General features: G+C 39.9%; 2 protein-coding genes across 4 annotated transcripts in view; both read right to left on the reverse strand.

Annotated features, from left to right (window-relative positions):
• On the reverse strand, window positions 1-16,667 carry LOC116440002 (granulocyte-macrophage colony-stimulating factor receptor subunit alpha-like). 3 transcript variants are annotated; one of them, XM_032100209.1, is made up of 12 exons: window positions 16,583-16,667; window positions 12,489-12,586; window positions 12,181-12,317; window positions 10,141-10,261; window positions 8,709-8,838; window positions 8,442-8,617; window positions 7,485-7,624; window positions 5,748-5,780; window positions 4,734-4,863; window positions 4,004-4,097; window positions 3,292-3,373; window positions 1-626 (listed from the first exon to the last, which is right to left on the reverse strand). In XM_032100209.1, the coding sequence occupies exons 2-12, from the start codon at window positions 12,574-12,576 to the stop codon at window positions 564-566; spliced, it is 1,194 nt and encodes a 397-aa protein (XP_031956100.1). In that variant the 5' UTR covers window positions 12,577-12,586; window positions 16,583-16,667; the 3' UTR covers window positions 1-563. The 3 variants fall into 3 exon arrangements, with proteins under 3 accessions (XP_031956100.1, XP_031956102.1, XP_031956099.1); XM_032100211.1 differs by having other exon boundaries at window positions 12,181-12,314; window positions 16,554-16,639; XM_032100208.1 differs by having other exon boundaries at window positions 16,554-16,639.
• LOC116440004 (interleukin-5 receptor subunit alpha-like) overlaps window positions 16,553-22,392 on the reverse strand; it is a 27,963-nt gene continuing 22,123 nt past the window's right edge. The window contains exons 12-14 of the mRNA XM_032100213.1: window positions 21,479-21,575; window positions 20,903-20,984; window positions 16,553-20,092 (exon numbers count right to left, since the gene is read on the reverse strand). Coding sequence (XP_031956104.1) covers window positions 20,018-20,092; window positions 20,903-20,984; window positions 21,479-21,575 — 254 coding nt within the window. The 3' untranslated portion in view covers window positions 16,553-20,017. The remainder of the gene's footprint in view (window positions 20,093-20,902; window positions 20,985-21,478; window positions 21,576-22,392) is intronic.

Below are 22,392 nucleotides of genomic sequence, written 5' to 3' on the forward strand. Positions count from 1 at the left end.
TTAATGGTTATAATTGACAAGTAAAACTTTATTTTCCATTTTTGTCTTGCATAAGGTTAATTGCATATATTTGGATAGTTTGGTGTTGCTGGTTGGAACATGAAAGCAAATTTAAACACATTCTAAATAGCTAGTTTCTGCTTTAGAAAATAACTGGACATACAAATATTATGGTAATATTACAGTGGCATTGTACAGAAGGCCTGTCAGCCTACAGGTAATCATTATAATGAGAGGAAAGAAACTTTATAGCAATCATGACAGCTTTATTCTGAATAAGAGGCCTTGTTTCACATTGTGAAGAACCTCCTAGCAAGGCTTAAGCACATCTTCAAAGTAGGTGCTTGCAGAAAAGCTTAGCTGCCAGGCATTGTGGGTTTGAACAAAGGGAAAAACAAGTTTCAGTGGTTCTTTTTTTACCTGCTCCATTTTAAGTGGATTTTAAGGGCACAAACAAGTTTTATAGGTGATTAAATTCTTTTATAGGCTGGTTTGAAGTACTTGTCAGCAGGATCCGTAATTTTGTTTCATTGTCGGGAATCAGGTGTTTTTGGAAAGTTGGATCATTCTTCAACTGTAGTTATTTCCTCAGTATGACTTTTTGTTGGTAGATTTACATATCCTGTCTAAAGAGAAAGAAAATTCTGCACCATGTGGTAAGCTACAAGTTGCTGTTGGTATCATTCTGAGCATTAGTTTCAGCAGTACTAAAGGCATCTTGTCTTGATCTTTTAGTACTTCAGAAATGATTGCAAAACAGGAAAAACCAGTTTTAAGGTAAGTTAAGGAATGTTTTAATATGCATGATCAGTACTAGCTGTCAGCAGGAGGAAAAACAGGAGTTGGTTTAGATGCTGGACAACCTTAGCTGAGACAATAGAAGGAATTTATTCAGTCAGTATTGCCTGAATTTTCCATATGTAAGGATTGGCTAGACATGTAGGTAAAATATTTTGGTTGCTATCACACATCTTTACATTGGCTAACCTGGAGTACTAGGAGAATGCATGCTTCTAGGTGAGATCAAAGTACTCACAGAGCCCTTGGAGTTTAAGTATTGAGGGAAGATAATAAAAAAAAAAAAGGAGGGATAGTACTGGGGGCAGGGAGGAAAGGTTAAAAAAACAAGCCTGCTGTCATACTGAGGTTATGTTGCAGAACATCAAACCAAGATGTCTTGGGGACTTCTTTTCTAGGAAATCTGAAGAATGGGTAAAGCACTGCAGGGCTTTGTGGTCACGGTGTTTTGTGCTGCTTTACTGTTCTCCAAGGAAAATGTACGAAGAGTGTGTCTTGCAAGTTCTTGGAATATATTTAACTCCAGGCAAGAGGCGATAAAACTTGGTGAGGAAAGCGTATGGGGAGAGAATGACTAGAAAGTCATTGGTCTGTAGTAAGATGAGTAAAATAAAATGGATTCGAGGAGTGCAAGTTGTCTGATGCACTGAGTGATTTGGTTGGTAGGATCTTAAAGCAAATAAAATGGGCAGTTCTTTAACATGAGTGTTTTAAGGATGCAGTGCAGAAAGTTAGGGGTTTTTAAATCATGAGCTTTTTCAGTGGTCTGGGGAAAAGTATTGTGTAACAGGAGAAAAAATGAGAAAATGTGAAAGGTTGTTGAGTAAATAGATGCAAAATGAGGAAACGCAAGCTTTAAAAGGGTGTGATTAGCAAAGGACATTGCCAGTTTCAAAACAGCTCATAAATCCATTAGCACTAAGTGTCAGGGAGAGTGTTTGGTGTTCAGTGGAGAGCTTTTGAAAATGTACTTTTTGTACTTCATTATTATTTTGAAGAATTACAGCATTCAGTCAGTGTTAAAGGTTTTGGAGAGAAGAGGTAAAATAAAATTAGATTTTAAGAGTAGATCAAACTGTTTAAACATGTCAGAATCATATGAATTACCTTCACAGTGCCTGTTGGCAGGTATGAGGCAACGTGAGGGCTTCACTTACCTCTGGCAACTGCTGCTGCTACATTGCTCCCTGCATGGAAGTGGCTCTGCCACGGTTTGCAGACCACATCCACAAAGGCCTCTGGGTTGTAGTGGAGTGGTTTGAATGTGTTTGGTAGTATATGCACAGGAATTTGGAAGCCTCTCAACTTTAGAAAAAGCAAGCAATCAGTATGCAATTTTCCAAAAACTGCTTGTTACTTTGCTAGCTATTATTATTTAATATGATGAACTGTGGACTGCTGCTGCTCTGTAGCCTTAGCTCTGGCAGCCTGGTAGGAAGTGAGTAAACCTATCCAAGTTACATTCCTCCCTGCTTTCCGTGAAAGCCAAAGCTGGTAGGACCAAAGACAAATGAATCAGGACAACAAGCTGGTATATAGTTACCAAAACTAGAGAGTTTTAGTAGTCAGAGCTTTGGGGATTCTTTGTAAACAATTAAAGGAAAATTTATGTGTCACTTTTGGACACCTCATTGGAATGCGTGGTGTTGCCCACTGAATTGTAGGCAATTAGTGACTGACCTGATTTACTGACTTCAAGTATGTCTTTGCTTTAGCCAGCTGGGAGAAAGCATCCCTTCACTATGCAGTCACTGCTCAAATGGACAGATTTGAGAAGCATGAGTGGTTTGAAGCCTGGTTGTCATGATGTGTGCAGAAAGACAGGAAGAGTTATTTGCTGTTGACAGTGTGCAGGTGTGTAAGATACTGTAAACAGGAAAGGAATAAGGGTAAAAAGCAACAGATTTTAAGTGCATTAAACCGGGCTATTAAAAAGGCTTTTTAAAAGTAAGGCTAATTAAACACACAGAATAGGCTGCACAGAGATGCTACAGTATATTGATCAAATACAATTTGCACAAAACACTGAAATTGCTAATCCTGTGTTGAAGCAAGAGGAAGGTTAGTTTAACTGTCAAGTCCTTCCAGCCGCGTTGATTTGCATTCAGTGTGACAGCATTTTTACATGGGTATAGGTCAGGCTTCTGAAATATATATTCGTGTTATATTATGGCCATTGATGTTTAAAAATGCTAATGGAAAATGCTTTCTCAATTAGGTTATTTTTAAAGTAGGAACAGCAATCTTTGAAATCTGGTACAAACACAAATTACCGGTCTCAGTAGAAGTGAAAACTCTGGTCTTAAAATACCTCCAGGAAAACCATTTGTTTTAACATTGGCATAGAGCATTTCAGGTTTCAAAGCAGCATGGCTTCCATGACAGAAATTAGTTTTGGACCAAATGTAACATTTTTATAAGTCAGTTATTCTAGGCTTTGGCCTGTTGTGGTTTGTAGTTAAAAAATTTGACTGAATTGAAAAGAAGGCATACCTGGATATCTTCATCAGTTAATACATTAAGTTTGTCTCTTGGTTGTGGTATGGGAGGAAATAGGCTCTTGTAACTGCAATACCTATGGGTAGAAAATGGGATTGTGGAGAAATTGAAAATACTGCTAATATAACTTACACAAACATTTTTAAGGGCATTTTTTACTTTCAAGATTGAACATCTATTGCTCTACAAACTAAATGAGAAATAAAATGTTTTGAGGGGGGTAAGTGGTGGGTAACTATTATTACACTTATTGTTTGGGTTACTAAAATTTATTTTGTGGTTAGAATCACAGTAAATACATTATTAGTCAATGACTTTGAATAAGTCACGTGACATAACTTTCACCACTGAATGAGAAGTTTTATCAAAATAAGTATATGTTAATTTGGATTCCCTCTTGTCTGGTACTGTACACAGCCAATGGCTTCAAAGCAACCTGGATGTTAAATGCTTAAAAGTAAGAACAAAAAAGCTTTTTTAGGTTCTGGTAGAATCCATCACTTAATAACTTCAGCATCCATTCCCCCTTTTTCCCTTAGTGATTTTGCATGCCAAAGGGCCATCCCCAGCAATCCTGGTGGTAATAGTTCATGACGTTGATAATCAGATTATTTAAATTTGCAGGTAGGAAACTAGGAGGCTGGAGGAATGTGTTTCATAGATAATACTCTATCAGTAGTATCTACAGAAAAAAAGTTTGATTTACCTTTTGAAAAGACAATACTGGAGAAGTGTAACTGAGATTGTTCCAAGTGCAATCAGAAATAAAATCACGAAAATAAAGTAATCTTTCCCTTGACCTGAAACATCCGAGAAATATCTTAGCATGGCAAAAAACTGCCTTTGCAACTGTATGATGTAATGAATGCAAATTTCACTAAATTTTTTGAATGTCCCAAAGGACTTCAACTTGACTTTATCTTATAGAGTTTTGTCAAAAAATGCAGATAGATTTGATACATTTTAAGCCTTTTCAAATGTTTAAAATTTAGAGAATTTTAAGAAAATATTTCAAAATTTAAAAAAAGTTTTTTAGAATTCTGGAAAAGGAGAAGAATAAACAGAGTCACAGAACAATTAGCAGAGCAAAATTAGTGGAAAGGGTGAAAAGAAAGATGCAGAAGGAAGGGGATGATATTCATGGTAAAAACTTAGAGAACTGAGAGGCAGACTCATCAGACCAAAGACAAGAGTGGGTCTGGCTTGGTCTGTTTCTGTAGCCCTGGCATCTGAGTAACTGGTGCCTTCACAATCCCAGCTAATCAAAGGCTCCCTTGCCAGAGAATTGGAGCTTCTCCTCCATGTTAATAAAATCCACCCAGTTCCTTCCATGTAATTGGGTAAAAATTAAGATTTTATTAATTTTTGTGAATTTGAGGAAGAAAGGAAAGCTAACATGGTAATGCTGAAAAAAAAATAGTATTTCATAGTCTTACCAAACTCAATGGGTTCACTCCATTCTCCCCAATTTGAGCTTACGAGGCAGTTTGCTCCACATGCTCTGATTTTCAGAATGTATCTTTTTTTCTCATTGTAATTTTGGAATTCATATCTGTCGTTCCTTACCTAAAAGCAAAGTTATCAGACTGCATTTCACCTCATAGGCAAATACTAACAAAATTTATGGGTTAATTTCCTGATACAATTTCTATTTTAAAAAATTATTATTTTTTTACATATGTACTAGTTAAAAGTTTATCCTGCCATCAAAACTTTATGGTTTTTGAAGGTTAAAAAATTTTGATATTTATTTGGTCTTTGAATTATTTTATTATGCTTTATGGACACTTCTTTTTTTGTGTCCTTTTTTTGTGGATCCTAAAGAAATCTGAGAGACACAAAGCAGGAACTGGAGAAGTACCCTGTAAACCCCCCTTGCAACCTTCATGGGGATTAAACAGGCATGGATGGTGTCTGTCTTTGCTGAAAAGATTTCATGTTCTTGAGACAATACAATAACAGATATGTAATATTTGCCCTCATGATGCTTTATACAAAGTCTGGAATCTGTCAAGTCCTTCCAAGGCTGAGAGGACTGCTCATTCCTTGGGGGAAGACTGAGAGTATGTATTAACTTCCCCAGGTTTTGAAGATTGTTGTACTCCCTTTGTCTAGCTCTCCTGAGCTGCAGTGGTATTATTCCACCAATGTGAAAGAGTGTTTCAGGTTCTTAGTAAGCAAAATGTCACATCTGTCGGAAGCGAAATTTATTTGTGCAATAGATGGAATGCATGAAGCTTTGTGAAAGGCGTGGAAAATTCTGCCTACCCAATCCAAAAAGGATGCATTAAGTTTACACTTAAAGATATCACAGGAAAATATTTTTCTGAATTCTCATTGCTACCTTGATACAAAACCTGTAGTTCTAGAAGTAAGTGTTATTTTCTGTAATGGTATTTATGTGCTTAAGTAGGCAAAAGCACAATTTTGTATGTGACAAGAATGCTTACATGAGGAAGCTTTTTCTCTTCTTTGGGCTCATCCTGCAAAACAAAGACAAATCTTCATTTTTGTTATTTTCTCATCAAATAATCAAACATTTTTCTCTCTTTTGTTCTCACTTTCTTGCTTTTGAAGATCATAAATTATTTTAAACTGAAAAATCAATCGGATATTATTTTCCAGTAATGTCCCAGAATAACAGCACTTTGTATTCAGAGTTTTGTCTTCCTACATTTCCTTTTAGAAAAGGAAGAATACATTAATTATTTATCAGTAGGTGTGAGAAGCTGTATTTGTCACTAAGGGTATTTTTATATACACTATGCATTCTCATCCATATCCAAATTACGCAAGCAATCACATCATTCTACAAACATGGCAGATCTGGAAGCTGTGATTTCACAGTAGTTTGACAACCTGGGGCAGAAAATTGATGTGAATAGCAAATTTACTCTCCTTCCAGTCACAGTCTCTGTTAGACATCTGACTTTTCCATGCTCAGGGGCTTTCTGTGAAGAGCTACTTACACATCCTATGCAATAAAAATTTAATTAACTGGAATCAAACATTGGGCTGGATTAAAGAACCTGAAAATTTTGAAGAAAAGGGTAGGTTCAAAAACGAGTGAACAGATTCAGCAGCAGTGAATTTAGCAATGATCTCAGCACTGAAAAGCTGAGGTCCTGGAAACATCTTTCACAAGTAGTATCAGGAGAATAGCCAGCATCATGGAAAAGTCAGAAAGGTATAACTGGAAGGAACTTCTCATTACGGAAAACACATCCACAGTGTGTCTTGCACTATAAACCAGACTAGTATTTCCCCATCACTCATTGTCAGCTGAGTGCTTTCAGCTTAGGACCTGGTGGAAGTCACCAGCCTGTGCTGTGAATGAGCAGGGTGTAAACGAGTTGCTTAAACTTTAGATGTGTTGCTGTTTTAGCTGTCTTACCTCTGTTGGCCCCTCCTGAAAGGTGTGAGTTCTATCTGCCATCTCCATGTTGGTACCTCTGGTACCCTCAGCCCCTCAAGAGCCATGAGGCACCTACTACTCCACAGCAGGGAGCCCTAACGTGCACTGACTCTTAGGAGATAGTCATGCTTCTTTGCAGACACCTCCATTAAGGTGTCTCAGTCTAGGAGATTAATTTCTTACCCAAATGTAGAAATCTACACTGAACCCCACCCATTCTGACTGTGGCACAAGAAAGAAGAATTAACATGCATTTCTTTCAAATAAATGTTTTGATAATATTGCTATGTTGTGATCTATATCTTTATGTAAAACTTTCTAAGTATTTCACCCAAGATCTTACTGTCAAATTATACCAACCAGCTGGAAAGCTGCGTGTACTGCAATTGCTCCTTGAAATAGCTACCAAGGTAGATACTATTAATGCATGAAAGGTAAAAAATCCAGATAGTCCAAACAGCCTGCAAGGCGTTGGTCTTGTTTTTAATAAACAAATGAGACTTAATGATGTGTTGCTTTATTGCAGTTGTATATTTATGTTTAAACCTTAGCTGATCTTTCCTGATCTTGTGTCTGAGGAACTGCTACCATGGTAAGTTTCTGAGCTGCAGAAGTTCATGAGAGGTGGAATATGAGACAGCAGAGCTGGAGCAGGAGGACACCACAGCTTATGAGAGACAAGTTAATAAATGAAGGAATCAGAAATTTACACATTATAGATATACATGAGCATAGGTACAGTACCAAAGACAAACCAAGAAATTGTTTTTACCTTATTTTGTATGCTAATTTCATACTGAAAACACTTTGCTTTTTCCACATGACTTGTAAGGGGTGGATGCCATGTAATTATGCAACCTGCTGAATCTCTGGTACAATGGGCAGTGACATTTAATGGAGCAGTGAGTATTTCTGGGGAAAAAAATGGAATAATTAATACAGGCATGGTCAGTAATTGGCTACAACTCATACCTTCTCAGCAAAATGCATGTGAAGGTGAGGCAGCTGGTGTACAACTGTGTGCTGCTGATGCTAACTAAAGTTATCTGGTAAACAGTTTTTGGACATCTGAAGTAAATGAAGTTCATGGAAAAAAAGGTATGAAAGATTTAGTGTAATTCAGTAGTGCAATCAGCAGAGTGCCATTTTCTTCTATATCTGTTTTCCAACTTCATGTTGGCAATGCAAGTTTCCATAGGAAAAAGGAAGGAAGTTTTTATATGTGTGGTATTATTCATGATGCGTTAAAGGCATCTGAATTGGAGTGCCTATAATATAGCTGACTGTGTGACCTGATTTCTCTTGGAGCTTAAACACCTAGCTCACAGAGGTACCCACCTATTTGGCTAACACATTCCTAATTTGCAAGCTGAATCCTCACTCTGGTTTTAGGACATGTAGCTCTTGTGGCTCTCAGGGGTGAGATTAAGGGATGGTAAAGTAAGCCCTTAAGAAAGGTGGCCTTGAAAATCTAACTGTTGTGTTTCATTACTTGGAATCCATGACTACGTCCACACCACTCCTCTGAGCAGTTTTTTCAGGCTGCCTCTGCCTTTGCTTGTTTTAGTCAAGTTTTGGAACTATATTCTGTCAGCTGTTGGGAGCAAAGTCTGCCCTGCAGTGCAGGATCCTGCAATGGCTACAGGCTTTGTTTTAATCTTTTCAGAGAAAAATTCCCCACTTCTTTATTTTATAAAACAGTAATAAAATAAAATGTTCAGTTACTTACCAATTTTATACAGGTCAATGTACTCATCATAGAACTGGATCAGGGAGTCTTTGCTAGACCCATTCACCAGGAAGTAAGCTTTTTCAGTCCCTATGCTCACATTTTGGAAGATACATCCCATATTTCTGCCATTTTCATCTTTAATGTAAAGCTCACATTCCATCTCCTCTTCATCTCTGCATACAGCAAAGTATTTTAGTTAAACATGGGCACTGTGATGTGGTGAATGAGAATTCAGAATTCCCTGGCTCAAGCAGATTTACTTACCTTGAATTCTGCCAGTAGAGAAAATACTGTGTATCTGCTGGAGCATGCCTTCCTGCCTGCCAAGTGCAGTTCATGAGGAAAATGTTATAAATCACACAGGAGAAGTTTTCAATGGCCGACCCATTCATGCCTGCAAACACAGGAATATCCATGATGAGGAAAAATCATGTGACTCCTTCAAGCTGGAGGATCATGGCACACACTTAGGTATGTTAGACACCTGCAAGCTCAGCTAGTTATTGCTTGGATTAAGAATGACTACTGAGAAAAAAACTCTACTCTCACTCCATTTTAACTGCCTCTGAACTGTGAAACCTGTCAGTAAGTGAAGCATTCCACATGTAGAGGAAGGCACATTGTCTTTTAACACCGTCCATGCTGCTACAGAGAGAAGTATTTCTCCTTTTGCAATTCATGCCCAGGAATCCACTCCAGAAGTGTTTACACAGAGGGAAAAAAAAAGCTGAGACTATTAAAAGTAAGGTTGGACTTTTTCCTGCTGTCTAATCAAGCAGGCTCTTCCTTAGATCTTTCCACTGTCATGTGGGTGGCAGTGACTTGTTCTTTTGCTTTTCTGGAGCACACTGAAATGGGAACCTCATCTCTTTGGAAGGTCCCTCATGGTTAGGCTGTGCAGGCATGCTCAGCCTCCTGTCTTCTCCTTCAACCAATTTTCTGCTCCTTTCTGTGTTATGTCCTAAATTCAGTGAAAGAGTGGAGACTTCCTCTGCTACTGACTCCAGCCCTTCCAGTGCCCAGTAAAGAGGGCAACGTTATGGAAGAGCAGGGCAATCCTACGGGGCACCTGCACACTTGGAATGTAGGGCCAGCTGGGGAGGAACACCAAAGTCCTGGCTTATATTTTGAGGGTCACCATGGGTGTTTCCTCTGTCAAGTCTAGAGGAAGAGATGAGCAGTGAGCATTTTCTCTGCTCACATATGAGCAAGCAGATAATCCATCACCTTTGTCCTGTCTGAAATACCACAGCTACACACAGCTGCAGCAGCACTGGTGGCTGGGGAATTTTAGTAGAGAACTCTGAGCTGACAAGGGAGGGAAAAATGGGTCACAATAAACTCACCAACAGCCCAGCAGAAAAACATTTAAAAAAACAAATAAGTACTAATATCTTAATTTGTAAAAGCCAGAACACTTATTTGAATCCACACTTAAACCACTGTAATTTACTGGCATTATGGAACCTTATTATTAAAGAGAATAATGCAATTATAGATACATTTGTAGTAATACATCTCTTGCAGAGTGTTGGAGACTTATTACAGAGCAAATAATTTTAACAGATCTGAAAAAAAAAAGATTTTAATAGAAAATATAGCAGTTATCTACTGTGTAAGTAATTGTTTTCAAAGGCAATATTTACTTTTAAAAGATTTCAAATGGAGAAAACCTTAGCCAGACCATATACATTACCTCCAGGGAGAAAGGTGCATTGTTTTGAGATGTTTGTGTTTGGCACTTCAATGGTAAAGAAAACCCCTTTGTGCAGAGGAAAGTACAATTCCACTGGAAAGCTGCATAGTGGACTATTCACCTGAAAAGAGAACGTGTGGTTATTTTATTTCTCTGCTCTTCCTTTCTGATGTTAAATAAGGCTAGCTATGGAAGTGCAACTCAGTGTCTCGGTTTTGAAAGACAGGTGTCTGCTAAGGAAGGCAGAAGCCCCCCCCTTGAAGTGGCAGATATAACCCCTTTTCCCTTTAAGTTATTATATTTTGAAATCAAGGGCCTTTAGGCGAAGATGTGGGAAATAGGAATAACAGTTCTTTACTATATATATATATATGTATATAACCAGTCAAACAAACAACAACAACTCTGGCACTAACAGCAATCACAAACCCAGTGCCAGCCTTCTCGGCTGTCGGGCCCTTTCCCCTCGGGTGCAGTTCCGCTCGCAGCCGGCAGGGGCGCTGGCGGCTCCCGGTGAGCAGGGCAGGTGCGATGGTTCCCCCGCGGCTGCAGGGGGCGCTCCGGAGCGAGCTCGGGGAGCACGCGGCACCGGTGCCCTGGGATCCCGGGAAGGGATGGGACAAAGGCTTCACAAACTGCTGGGCAGCTGATCCCGGGCTCTCAGGAACAGCAGGCTGGAACAGCAGGCTAGAACGGCAGGCTAGAACGGCAGGCTAGAACGGCAGGGACGAACGCAAATCCCGGGTGGCAGGCGAGATGTATCCAGATGGGAGAACCCCACGGAGGCCCAGGCAGGCAGGGCGAGCAGGGCTACAGCGTAGCGGAAGCTCGAAGCAGCAGCGGGGCAGGGCAGCCACAGCCCGGTCTCCAGCAGGGCAGGGAAAGCGGCTTTTGGGGTCCCGGCGTTGTTTCCAGCAGGAAGAAAGAACGGCCAAAAAGAAAGAAGCAGCAGCTCCTTTCTCTGCAGCTTCTCTCTCCGGACGCTCAGAGCGAACTGACCCCACACCCAGGTGTAGACAAAGGAGTAGCCAGGCCCGCCCCACTCCCCTTTTTGTCTTTCTTAAGTACAGCTATTTGTCCCCTAGCAACATGCATATGGGAAAAAATTCCTTTAACAGGAAAAAAACTAAGACTAAACTGAAACCCCAACACTCAGGAATGTAATTCCGTGTATAAGTATGGTTTTTGCTCAAGAGCTAGCTCTCTCCTTTAGCACTCGAGGCTGATATAGAATGGAACTGAGGGATCAAAAGCACAACTGCACAAAAAGCTTTGCAGGTCAGGAGTTGGATGCTACGCTAGTGTGCAACAATTTCAGGAGTGTAATAGTACCCCAGTGGCATAACAGAAGATGGCTAATACATAGGGGAGCCACAAAGAAATTAAATCAAAGGATTAAGCAAAATAAAAGTCCTCATCTGACCTTCCCAGGTGTTAAAAAGGTGTCTATGGTGTTATATTAATAATCTTCAATAAAGATGTGATTTATTTTTGAATATCTATTTCTAAGGCACCTGCTTTGCTAGGCTAAATAAGTCATCTCTATCTCTGTCAAGCGTCCTATTTTTTTCTTTGGATAATGTGGGTTTATAACATAACCTGTGCTACAGGCATGATCCTGTTTACTGGGAAACAAGTGAAGAACTTCAGATAACAAAAATCCATGGCAGTTTGTGGATTTCTTTTTTTTCGAGGGGTCTCTTGCTCTGTCTCTTCAAAGTCTCTAGAAGTCTCACTTAGCCTGAACTGCACCTGTGGTGAATCATGAGTAGGGATGTAGCTTCTGAAAAAAAGGGGCTGTGAGACTATCTCTTCCTTTCTGCTTTGGTGCCAGAATTTCAGTTCTTTAGTATGCCTAGGATGCTCCTTTAGCAGTAAATGCACCCTGGCATTGCTGATGGCTTTCCACTGCCCCTGAGAGATCAAGCTGTAGAGTGCAAATGGCCACATGTCAGATGTTATCTGCAACATTCATTTTTTTCAAAGTAAGTGAAATTGATAAAAGGTATGATTATTTATCCCAGTGAATAGCAAGTTTACCTCTTCCTCTCTATCTTCCATATTCATGTTCATGATGGTACATTTGTACTTAGAGAAATTCCTGCTGCTCTCCCAGGACAGTTCCATTCTTCTCCAGTCCACATTCACATTTGTAATAGGTGATTCCCATGTGTCTGCTGAAAGTGTTGCAGCATAAGTTCAAAAAGGATATGATATTGCTTTTGTTGAATGCAGAGGATAGTATTTGTTAGGCTTAAGATGGCAATAGCCAGTTTCATTGCAAATATCTCTGATAAACGAAGAGTTAAACTTTGTTTCTCAGATTATATCTGCAAAAACATACTTACACTCCATACACTGGATGTCAGCATGCAAGGGATGAAATAGCATCATATACCACCAAATCATGCAAATGAGTCCAAGAGTAACAAACATATTTCCTTATCTGGAAAGAGATAATGAAACCTTCAGAAAGAAAAAGAAAAAGGGAAAACAAAAAAAAAAGGAAAGGAAAATCATGATAATGTGTATTTTGGTTATGAAAACCTTAATTTTTAAAAAATATTCCTTAGAAAAGCCAAGCAGAGGGTGTGCTTCAGGATGTCTGTCAGGCACCTCTTCTTTGAAAGAGCTGAATAGCCATGATACTGCCTGTAACAAAGTAGTTTGAGATAAAGAGGCCACAGACTTTCATGATGATAAATACACTCACTATATCCAGGGCAGACACCATGACTTAGGATTACCCTTTTCCCACATATCTTTCCTAACTATACCATCAGAAAGTCAGGTTTTCTTGCTTTCTGATCCTGTGAACATCTCAATGCTGTACTTTGTATTAGTAGCTAGAATGGTGCTGGTAACACACCAGTGTTTTGGCTGTTGCTGAGCAGTGCTGGCACAGCATCAGGGTTGTCTCTCCAACCCCATCCCACCAGCTCTGCAGAGGCCAGTAGGATGGGGGTGAGCCTAAGGCTGGGAGGGAGCATGGCCAGGACAGCTGACCCCAGCCGATAGGGATATTCCATATCACATGGCATCATGCTCAGCAATAAAACCTGGGAGAATGAAGGATTGGGGCGGGAGGAGGCATTCATCATCCAGGCTTTTGACTTCCAAAGCAACTGCTGTGTGTACTGAGGCCCCCCACAGGGAGTTGGTGGATATTTTCTGCTGATGGGAAGTAGAGAATAAAGAAGAGGGGGAGTGAGAGAGCAACGGGTGGCCTGCCAAGGTCAGGGCACCACAGTACTTTTTCCTGTTTGCTATCACAAGTGGTTCTCCACTTTTCAAACTACGTAACTCCCACTGTTCTTTGAGGTTTGCATCCAGCCAGAATAGTCTACTTCAAATTTATGTTTGCTGCAGCGTCAGAAACCAAGGAGTCAGATGTTACAGATCACTGTAGGCAATTTAATTTACTAAGGAAGTGTGAGTACCTGCAAAGGGCAACTCCACACTCATTCATGTGGTATGGAGGTCTGAGGAAAGCTAGTCAAACACTGGCATCAGCTCTTGTCAAACATTTCTCATCTTATGTACTGTTCTCCTTTTCTCAGAGGAGGTTAAAATCCTGGAAGAAATTTCCCTATTCCCAGCATTTTTTTTTTTCCTACATGAAGAAACAACTCTGGTTAAATTTTTGTTTGTTTTAGCATTGCCTAGTACTGCAACTTCATAGTAGCAATTTTCTTGATTAAAGGCAGTACTAAGGATAATTCTAAACCAAATTAAATTCTTACAAATTCAGGAAAAAGAGAAACATAGTAATATTTTGTTACTAGTCTGCCTGTCTATATTAATTTTTGTGGTCTGTTTTCAAACTGATTCCACTTGTGGTGAAAGCAAAAACCCATCCTGATGTTCCAAGCAAGTCATCCTGTAGTCTTGAATATTTCCAGAAGGCATTTCACATTTCCTGGAAATTGGCTTGATATGACATAGATCGTGGTCGCCAGGATTCAAGCCGGGCCAGGATACCATGCTGGGGTTGCAATAGACACAGACTCTTCACTGTAACCTGCTTATCTCTTGCAGCATCCATATTTGTATATCATCATACTGCAGTAAGGATGTGGCCAGGGCTTTTGGGGAGTGATGCTGAAGAATCTCAAGTACAAACAGTATGGAGGACTGACCATGAAATCCTCTGTGAGATACTGGTCTCAATTAGTTAGTTTCAAAAAGTTATTTCCACTTTCCCATGCTCTCAAGAACCTCTCCAGTAATGCACATGAGAACCTCGAGACCTGTTGCCCTTCTAGTCAACCTCTTAATCATATTTTTCTCCATTTTGGCCCTTCCGTTCAGTTCTGTTCACTCAACATTTTCCCCTCCCTTTCCTCATCTTATGTTCCTTTTCTAGGCATTTGTTTTCCCATTCTCTGGCAACTGTCTGCTCACCTTTCCTTTATTTCCTTTGTTTCATTCTTCTTGTCATCTCCCTCTCTCTTTTCTGATTACTCCTGTGCTTTCAAAATCTCCCTCAGGTTTCCTACACATGACTGCAGCCCCATATTGCAAGTACTTTTCACACTTTCTCATGGAAACACCCATCTGGGACACAGCCATAAAAATCGTCTGCAGCCCTGTCTGCTTAGAGAAGTGTTTGCTGGCACACTCTGGACATTTCACTGGACCTGCAGTGGAAAGAGCTGTAAGCATTCGCTTTCCTCATAAGAAATGACCATTCCAGCTGAATGCCCCAGCACATTGCCAGGTCCTCTGTTTCTTTCTCTGCCTGCAGGCAGGATAAGAGATGTAGGAGCTGTGGTGAGCCCTAAGCCATTTAGCTGGGCAATCCAGACCTTCTGCACAGTGGCCAAGCAAGTAGCTCTAGCACCGTATTATTAGGAATTTTCTGCGTCCAGGACCTCCACCCTCTCCCAGACTGGTCTTCTGCAGACAGGTGTGGTAAAGCTCTCTCTGGTCTGAAGACACCTCAGTATTGAAGGTGCCAGAAGGAACACTTATTTCAAAATGATTGTGTTATTTGGAGGATCAGACCAGAAGAACCGTACATATTCTACTGTAAGCAGTATTTCCTCGTATTTCATCAAAATAGGAGGTAAAATGGAGTCTATTAGGATGAAAATGACCAAACTGGATGATTTTTTCTGCTTTGCTTCTTTCTTCTTTCTCCCCTGGCCAGCCTCACAGATGTGTGTCTACCCTGCTACAGAGGGGAGGGCCCCAGGAGGGGAACTCAAGCACCTGGTTTCCACACTCCTCAGCTCTTAGCTCACTCCCTAGCTCTCTCCAGGACAGTTTGTTATAAACCCAATCTATCCACCTTATCAATGTGTCAGAAGTAAAGTAATCAGGTAGTCTATAGTAGTTTTTACAGAAATCATGTACAAAATACTGACTTAAGCACTATCAATTCTTACCCTCTCAATCTACTGTCTTTGCTCTTAGGCTGTAAGTGTGGGTTGGTACCAGAAAATGTCCCCTGAGACCAGTGACTTATTTGCTTGAGTGTCTCTGGGAAAATTACTCCTGCCCATGACACACTTCCAGAAATGAAACTTTGTATTTTACTTGCAGTGTAATGTGAGCACAAACTGATAATTATACATTACAGAGCTAAGGAGAATATCATAAACTTGCTAAGCCTTCCTGGAAGCATTGAAATAGGAATAGAAACCTTACAATGCATACCAAGCAATGAAATATTATTATCAAATCACTGCCTAAATACAACTATTTCAGTTTTTAGTTCAGTATTCTGATTTCTGTAGATGATACAAAACTGGGAGGAGTGGGTGATATACAACTGTTTTGCTCAGAGGGACTTGGAGAATTTGGAGAAATGGGGTGACAAGAATCTCTTTAAATTCAGCAAAGGAAGGTGCTGGGTCCTGCATGTGGGGAGGAACAATCCCTGGCACCAGCAGAGACTGGAAAAAGCCCTGAGCAACCTGCCGTAGCTGACCCTGCTCTGAGCAAGGGTTGGGATAGGACAATTTCTAGAATTACCTTCCAGCCTCAACCATCCCATGATTTTGTGATTCACTTTTTTTTTCCCCCCCCAATAAGTAGAAATCCACATTTTTCTGGTTAAAGTAATTTATAGAAAGTGTAAAGAGAATAGCATTTCTTTCAGTTATTGAAAAATAGATGTCAGAAAAAATATCAAATAGTGCAACAGATATCATAGACATTTCATAGTCTTTCCTGGATCTTGCAGAAATCTTTAGAAATTTTGTATACACACATTTCTACTTTTAATCAATTAGGCTAAAGAATCCTCAAAATTTTCTCTGGAATTCCTCAAACACGAAGGAAGCTGATCCAGATTTTGTACATGTTCAAGTATGACTGTACCTAACTTAATCCTTGGCAAACATTTGCGTCTTGTAAAAAATCTTCTGTGGCACAAGAAAATCAACACACAACATAGAGAGACATACCTCCTCTTGAAAAAACTCTCCTCATTTACCTTGTTTGATTTCGGTCTGCAAGCAGCAATGTGTAGTTGGTAATCACATGCAGAAATCAGTAAGTGTTTTGCTCTGCCAGTTAGCTTTATTTTTTTACTGCATGACAGTATTAAGTAACAAATGCTGCAAGTTAGAAAGCTGCTCAGTTTATCATTTCCCTTACTGCTTTTGAGCTTCCTTAAATTTCCTGATTGGCAGATGTTAACAACTTCACATGAAGTGATCATGCAACTGACTCTTCCTTCCTGTTATGTCAGATGAACTAAGCATTATTAGTCACAATATGCAAACACATTACCCAAAAAATACATGAATACTCAGTGGAATCACAGTATATGAATATGCTCACAGAAATACCGCCTCTATAAATAAACAGATTTTCATAAATAATATGTACTGGAAATAAAAGCAGTGTTGTGTGACTAGTCCATGTTTAAAGTGACTGCCTGTATATGTTGGTTATGGCCCCTGCACAAGCCCAGGTTCTCCTTTGAGGAAGATAAATCCTTAGCATGTATATACAAACAGCCAAGAAATTTCTGTCTTGCATATTTGCAGGCAAAGAAATGCCAAGGAAAATACCAGACCCAAATTTCTGAACTTTCTCACTGCCCAGCTGTGGGTTGTTTTTGTTTGGTTCATCTTAGGCTGCAGCATCATAAATTAGGTGCAAAACTGTCTGACTGCATAAATTAAAAGAAAATATCCCAAGCATTTACTGAATAAGATAATGTCACATTCACAAAAATCTTTGCAGTTACATAAATATGAGAGTGTAATCCGTATTGTTTGCTTTAACTTCCAGCAACTTCAGAAGTGGCTCTGGGTTATGCTGAGTGTTAGCCACTTCCCCATTTGTTTACATGATATCTGACATGCAGTTACATAATCTGCATGTAATGGATTTTTTTTTGTTGTTTCCTGCTGTTCTTGCATGCTTGTAGCAAGCTGAATTTCTGTTAGCCCCTACCTTCCACTCCCAACATGGGCACAATAGCAGGAAAGCAAAGAATTCCCTAGGCTTCTTAGGAGTGAGGGAGGATGCTTAGTAGTTAGTCTGTTAAAGGAAGAACTTTATTCCTACCCTTATTCTTACCCTGCTATCATTGAACCAAAATTGTAGGGTAGGTTTGGGTTTTTTTTGCTAGTGTATGTGCTCAGATCCACCAATAGCAACCTACTTCACAGACTTTTCAAATTTTAGACGTCTTTGTTTTCAGTCTGCACTGCTCAGTCTTGCTTGCCTTTACCCAGTGATTCCCACTAGAAAGATATGTTAATGTTATTTTCCATTTCAAAAGTCCTTGGGTGAAAAAAACTAGGTAAGTGACATGACTAACAGTTTAGTCAGAGCACATGTGGGGCAGGGATGAGCTGCAGAATTTTGTTTCTAGAACCACATACTAATTTAGGCTCAGTCCTTGTCAGCTTTTTCAGTACCTTGGGAACAGGACATGCATGTTTCAAATCTTCTACTCACTAAAGGACTTAATTTACTTATGCTATGTAGCCTAAAAGAAACACATCTAGTACACCTGTAGTCACAGTTCAGTGTGGTCTGAAATTGTCTAGTCATCAAATATGCTCTACTTGGGTACCACCACCCACCTCAGTGACCACTGCCACCTTGAGTAACTTTTCTAAAGTTAGATAGACGGTAAAGATCCTTCCATATCACACATAATTGTGACTCAAAGTATGTGTCAGTGTGCCTGATCAATTTTGATGAAGGGATTTGCATTCTGTTGTGGTGGCATGTCTGGTAAGGTTCTAGGTGATGTGAAGGTAGTATTACAGTATCACCTGACCAGCACCTTCAGGCTGCCCAAACAGTGGCTGAATTAGTTTTAACTGATCCATTTATAAGTCGTATGAGAAGTGGCTCACCATCCCTCGAAATGTTCAAGAAATGACTGGATGTGGCACTTAGTGGCATGGCTTAGTTGAAAAGGTGGTGATGTTAAGGCCAAGGTTTGGATTCAATGATCTTGGAGGTCTTTTTCAACCTTAATCTTTCTGCGATTCAATGATTTTGAACTGTAACCTGGACTAATTAATCAGGGTTCTGTCTGTAACACCTTTCCTGAATCAGCTAAGTATGTTATCCCTTTCCAGGAGAAAGCAGGAAACAAATTAGGAGCTTGTTTAAGTTCTATTTAAAAAGACCCCAATGCCATCTCTTGAGTGTCTTGATACTGTCTTTATTATACTTTACTATTCCCCTCCTTATAGCAAGCCACTGAATGGTTGTTCATGGCTCATGGCTAGGTTTTGGTGGACTGGATCCAAACTGTGCCTCCCCCTGGCAATTTTGCCCAAGAGGAAAGTTACTGTGCAAGGTTATAAACCAGTGCAGTCTGTTACAACCCCATTACTCTCTCAGCAAGTTTTGTGAGCATTTCCACTCTGACCACTGCTGCATACTGGGAAAAATGCAAAGATGGTTTACAAGTGTGTCCAGCATGAATTCAGCCTCTTTAAGATATTTGCTTTGTTGTTCTGATCTGCTGCAGAAAGCTTCCTAGGTGAGTCTTTGACCAAAAGCTAATCATTAGCTGTGCCAAAGGCAGAAGTGTGCCAAGAGCTGTTTGTGTTCAGCTACTGTATAAGCTGGAGAAAGTACAGCTCTGGAAGGCTCCCCAGCACTGGAACACATCCAGGAACAACTGTTCCCAGTGCTAGTTTGGCCAGGATTTACAAGCAATGTGCTGAACAACTCCTGGACATAGTCCAGAGGTTAGCTCAGGCCAGGGCTAATTTCTAAAGGTAGTTTGCATGTGTCCACCTTATTTAGGGGTTTAAGAAAGCGTGTCTGGACTCTTACAAGTAAATTGGCCTCTGTGCAAGAAAATAGTCCTGGGAATGTCTAGTCTAATAATCAAATGTCTAGTATCATTATAAAACTAGTCTAATAATGAAATATCAACGTTCAAATGTCAAGTGTGAAAATTTGAGCCAATCTCAATTTTCTAGTTGTCCATGTGTACTTGAAGAGCTCCAAAGAAACTTCTAGCATGAATTGACCCATTTTTGACAGTAGAACAATGGAATTCAGGCATCAGAATTTTTTTAATTGTATTCATCTCAATAAATTAATTATTAATATTTTTAATATGAGACAGAAAACCAATCATTTTTCCTTAAGATCAAAATATAAATAAAACTTCTTGAATGAAATATTTCCATATTATTTACAAAACAGAAGATATCCAATAGGGACAGCTTACCCAAACAGTTAAAATTAGCCAAAGCTATAAGCAAATACAATGGCATTTAGAAAGATTGCATGTGAGATATCATTCTCTCTTGGTTGCATCACTGCTCTATACAAGAAAAAGAAGAAAGTGGAGAAAGCCAATGTATTATTCCAGACTTTCCACAGGAATATAGAGTTGTCTAAGAAATGCACTTTCAGGCCCCTCCATTTTTCTTGGTTATCTCACAATGTCAGCAACTAATACTATCTCTTCGTTTTCAGATGTTATTGACTGAATTTTGTTCTCCATCAGCTGAAAGGAAAATAAAAACTTCCATCAGTCTTATACATAATGTTAGGTTAGCATCTACTTATGCACAATTCTGAAAGTATTTCACCTGTTTTTGCCGTGTGTCACCACCACAGTCTGTCCTGTTTCCTTACAAAACCCTATTTTGAACTGTTTTCTGCATCACCTTTTTTTCTATCCTGTGTGTATGACTTGCTAGTGGGTAAGAAGGAGAGGTGTGCACCTGGAGGGATTCAAGGTGGCAGCTTGGAGGGTGGGACCTGGTGGGGGGGACACAGGGCTCAGATGCCAGGATCAGATGTGAGGAACTCTATGGTGGTTGTAAATTAAGAGAGCAAGGAGATGTACTCGTCTCACTGGCAAATTCAGCCCTGCTCAGCTGGAGAGTGGCAAGAGGGCTGTGATGTCTGGGACTCTAATTATGAGATTGCTGATGGTGTTGCTGTGGTGCTGGTAGAGGCAGCTGTGCTGGTTTTGTGTCCGGCTGCCTCACTGTGCTCTGTTGTGTCATTGTTCATGTCTGTGCCTCGTGTTGGGAAAGTGAACAGCCCTTCCTGCTGCCTGAGTCTACCAATGGGACCATCAACCTGTGCACCTGTGAGACTGGAATGGGAGAAACCTCGTGATTCCGGAAGAGCACTACGTTTGACTTCCCTTAACAAACTTGCCTGCTGATTTTACTTTGTAATTCTTCAGGATATGGCAAAAAGAAGAGTGATCCTTTGTAATAAGTACCTTATCATTTAAAAATTCATCCAGTAGAGCTTTGTACGTATTTCACACATTTGATATAAAAATAGAAAGAGAACATACCTCTAGGTTTGTATCACCCAGTGTCAAAAAAGCAGGTTTTGGTCCTGGGATCTGTGGAAATGCTGCCTTCCAACAGCCAGTCCTGGAAATCAAAGGGTATTGAATACAAAATTAAAATCGAATAACTGTAATGTGACAAAACCATTGCACCCTTGAAGCAGCTCTTATCTTCCTCTTCAGTCTTAGAAGTGAACTGAAAAATATACATAATCTCAACACAGAATGAACACATATCAGGAAAACATTAATAATTTGGATGGTAATAGATTCATTTTTGATTCAAGATTTACTAGTAGTAAAATTCCTTCACTGAAAGAAAAAGGAATTTGTCCTATGTCATTACAAACAGTGAAAAGTGGGGGAAAAATTTTAACAAGTTGAGAGAGCAGTATCTTTTCTGAATTACTGTATATTTCTATGCAAAGTGCATCATATCATAGAACATCCTTTCTGTTTCTGTTTCACATGTGGTTTATTTTATGTATCCTACAGAGACACCTACACCTTATTTGTTTAAGCACTACAGGTGTTACACACACCCACAGAAAATAAAATAAATGCATAAATTAAGTTTACCTTTTGCAGAACAAAACTGTGATGATTGCAATTAAGGGTGTCACAACTGCTACCACAAGTAAAATCCATACTGAAGAATATATAATTTCTTCATTTCCTGAAGGAGAAACATTTATTATTATTATTGTTATTGTTATTGTTATTATGAATAATAATAGTTGTTGTTATTGTTGTTGTTGCTTTTATACGAGGAATAGATCATAGAATTCCAGTACACAGAATGACTTGGGTTGGAAGTGACCTTTAAAGATCATCTGATTCCAGCCACTCTGCCATAGGCAGGGACAGCTTCCACTAGACCAGCTTGAGCCCCAACCTGGCTTTGAACACTTTCAGGGATGCAGCATCCACAGTCTCTCTAGACAACCTGTGCCAGTGCCTTATGACCCTCATGGTGAAGAATTTCTTCCTAAAATCTAATCTAAGTCTACACTCTGTAATTTTAAAGCCATTCCCTCTTGAACAATCACGACATGACCTTGCACAAAGTCTCTCTTCAGGTCTCTTGTAGTCCCTTTAGTACTGGAGGACTGCAAGAGGGTGTCTCTGGAGCCTTCTCTTTTCCAGGTTGAGCAACCCAAACTCTCTTAGACTTCAAGAGGTGTTCCAGCCCTCTGATCCTTCTTGTGACCCTCATGTGGACTCACTCCAACAAATCCATGTTCTTGCCATGCTGAGGACCCCAGAGCTGGATGCAGCACTGCAGGTGGGGTCTCACCAGAGCAGAGTAGAGAGGCAGAATCCCCTCTCTTGCCCTGCTGGCCACCCTGCTTTTGATGCAGCCCAGGACAGGTTTGGCTTTCTGGGCTGCAAGTACACCTTGTGGGGTCATGTCCAACCTGCCATCTACCAGCACCCCTAAGTCCTTCTCAGCAAAGCTACTGTCAATTCTTTCATCCCCCAGCCCATACTGA

The sequence above is a fragment of the Corvus moneduloides genome, chromosome 2 (genome assembly GCF_009650955.1).
Source record: "Corvus moneduloides isolate bCorMon1 chromosome 2, bCorMon1.pri, whole genome shotgun sequence".
Taxonomy (NCBI): domain Eukaryota; kingdom Metazoa; phylum Chordata; class Aves; order Passeriformes; family Corvidae; genus Corvus; species Corvus moneduloides.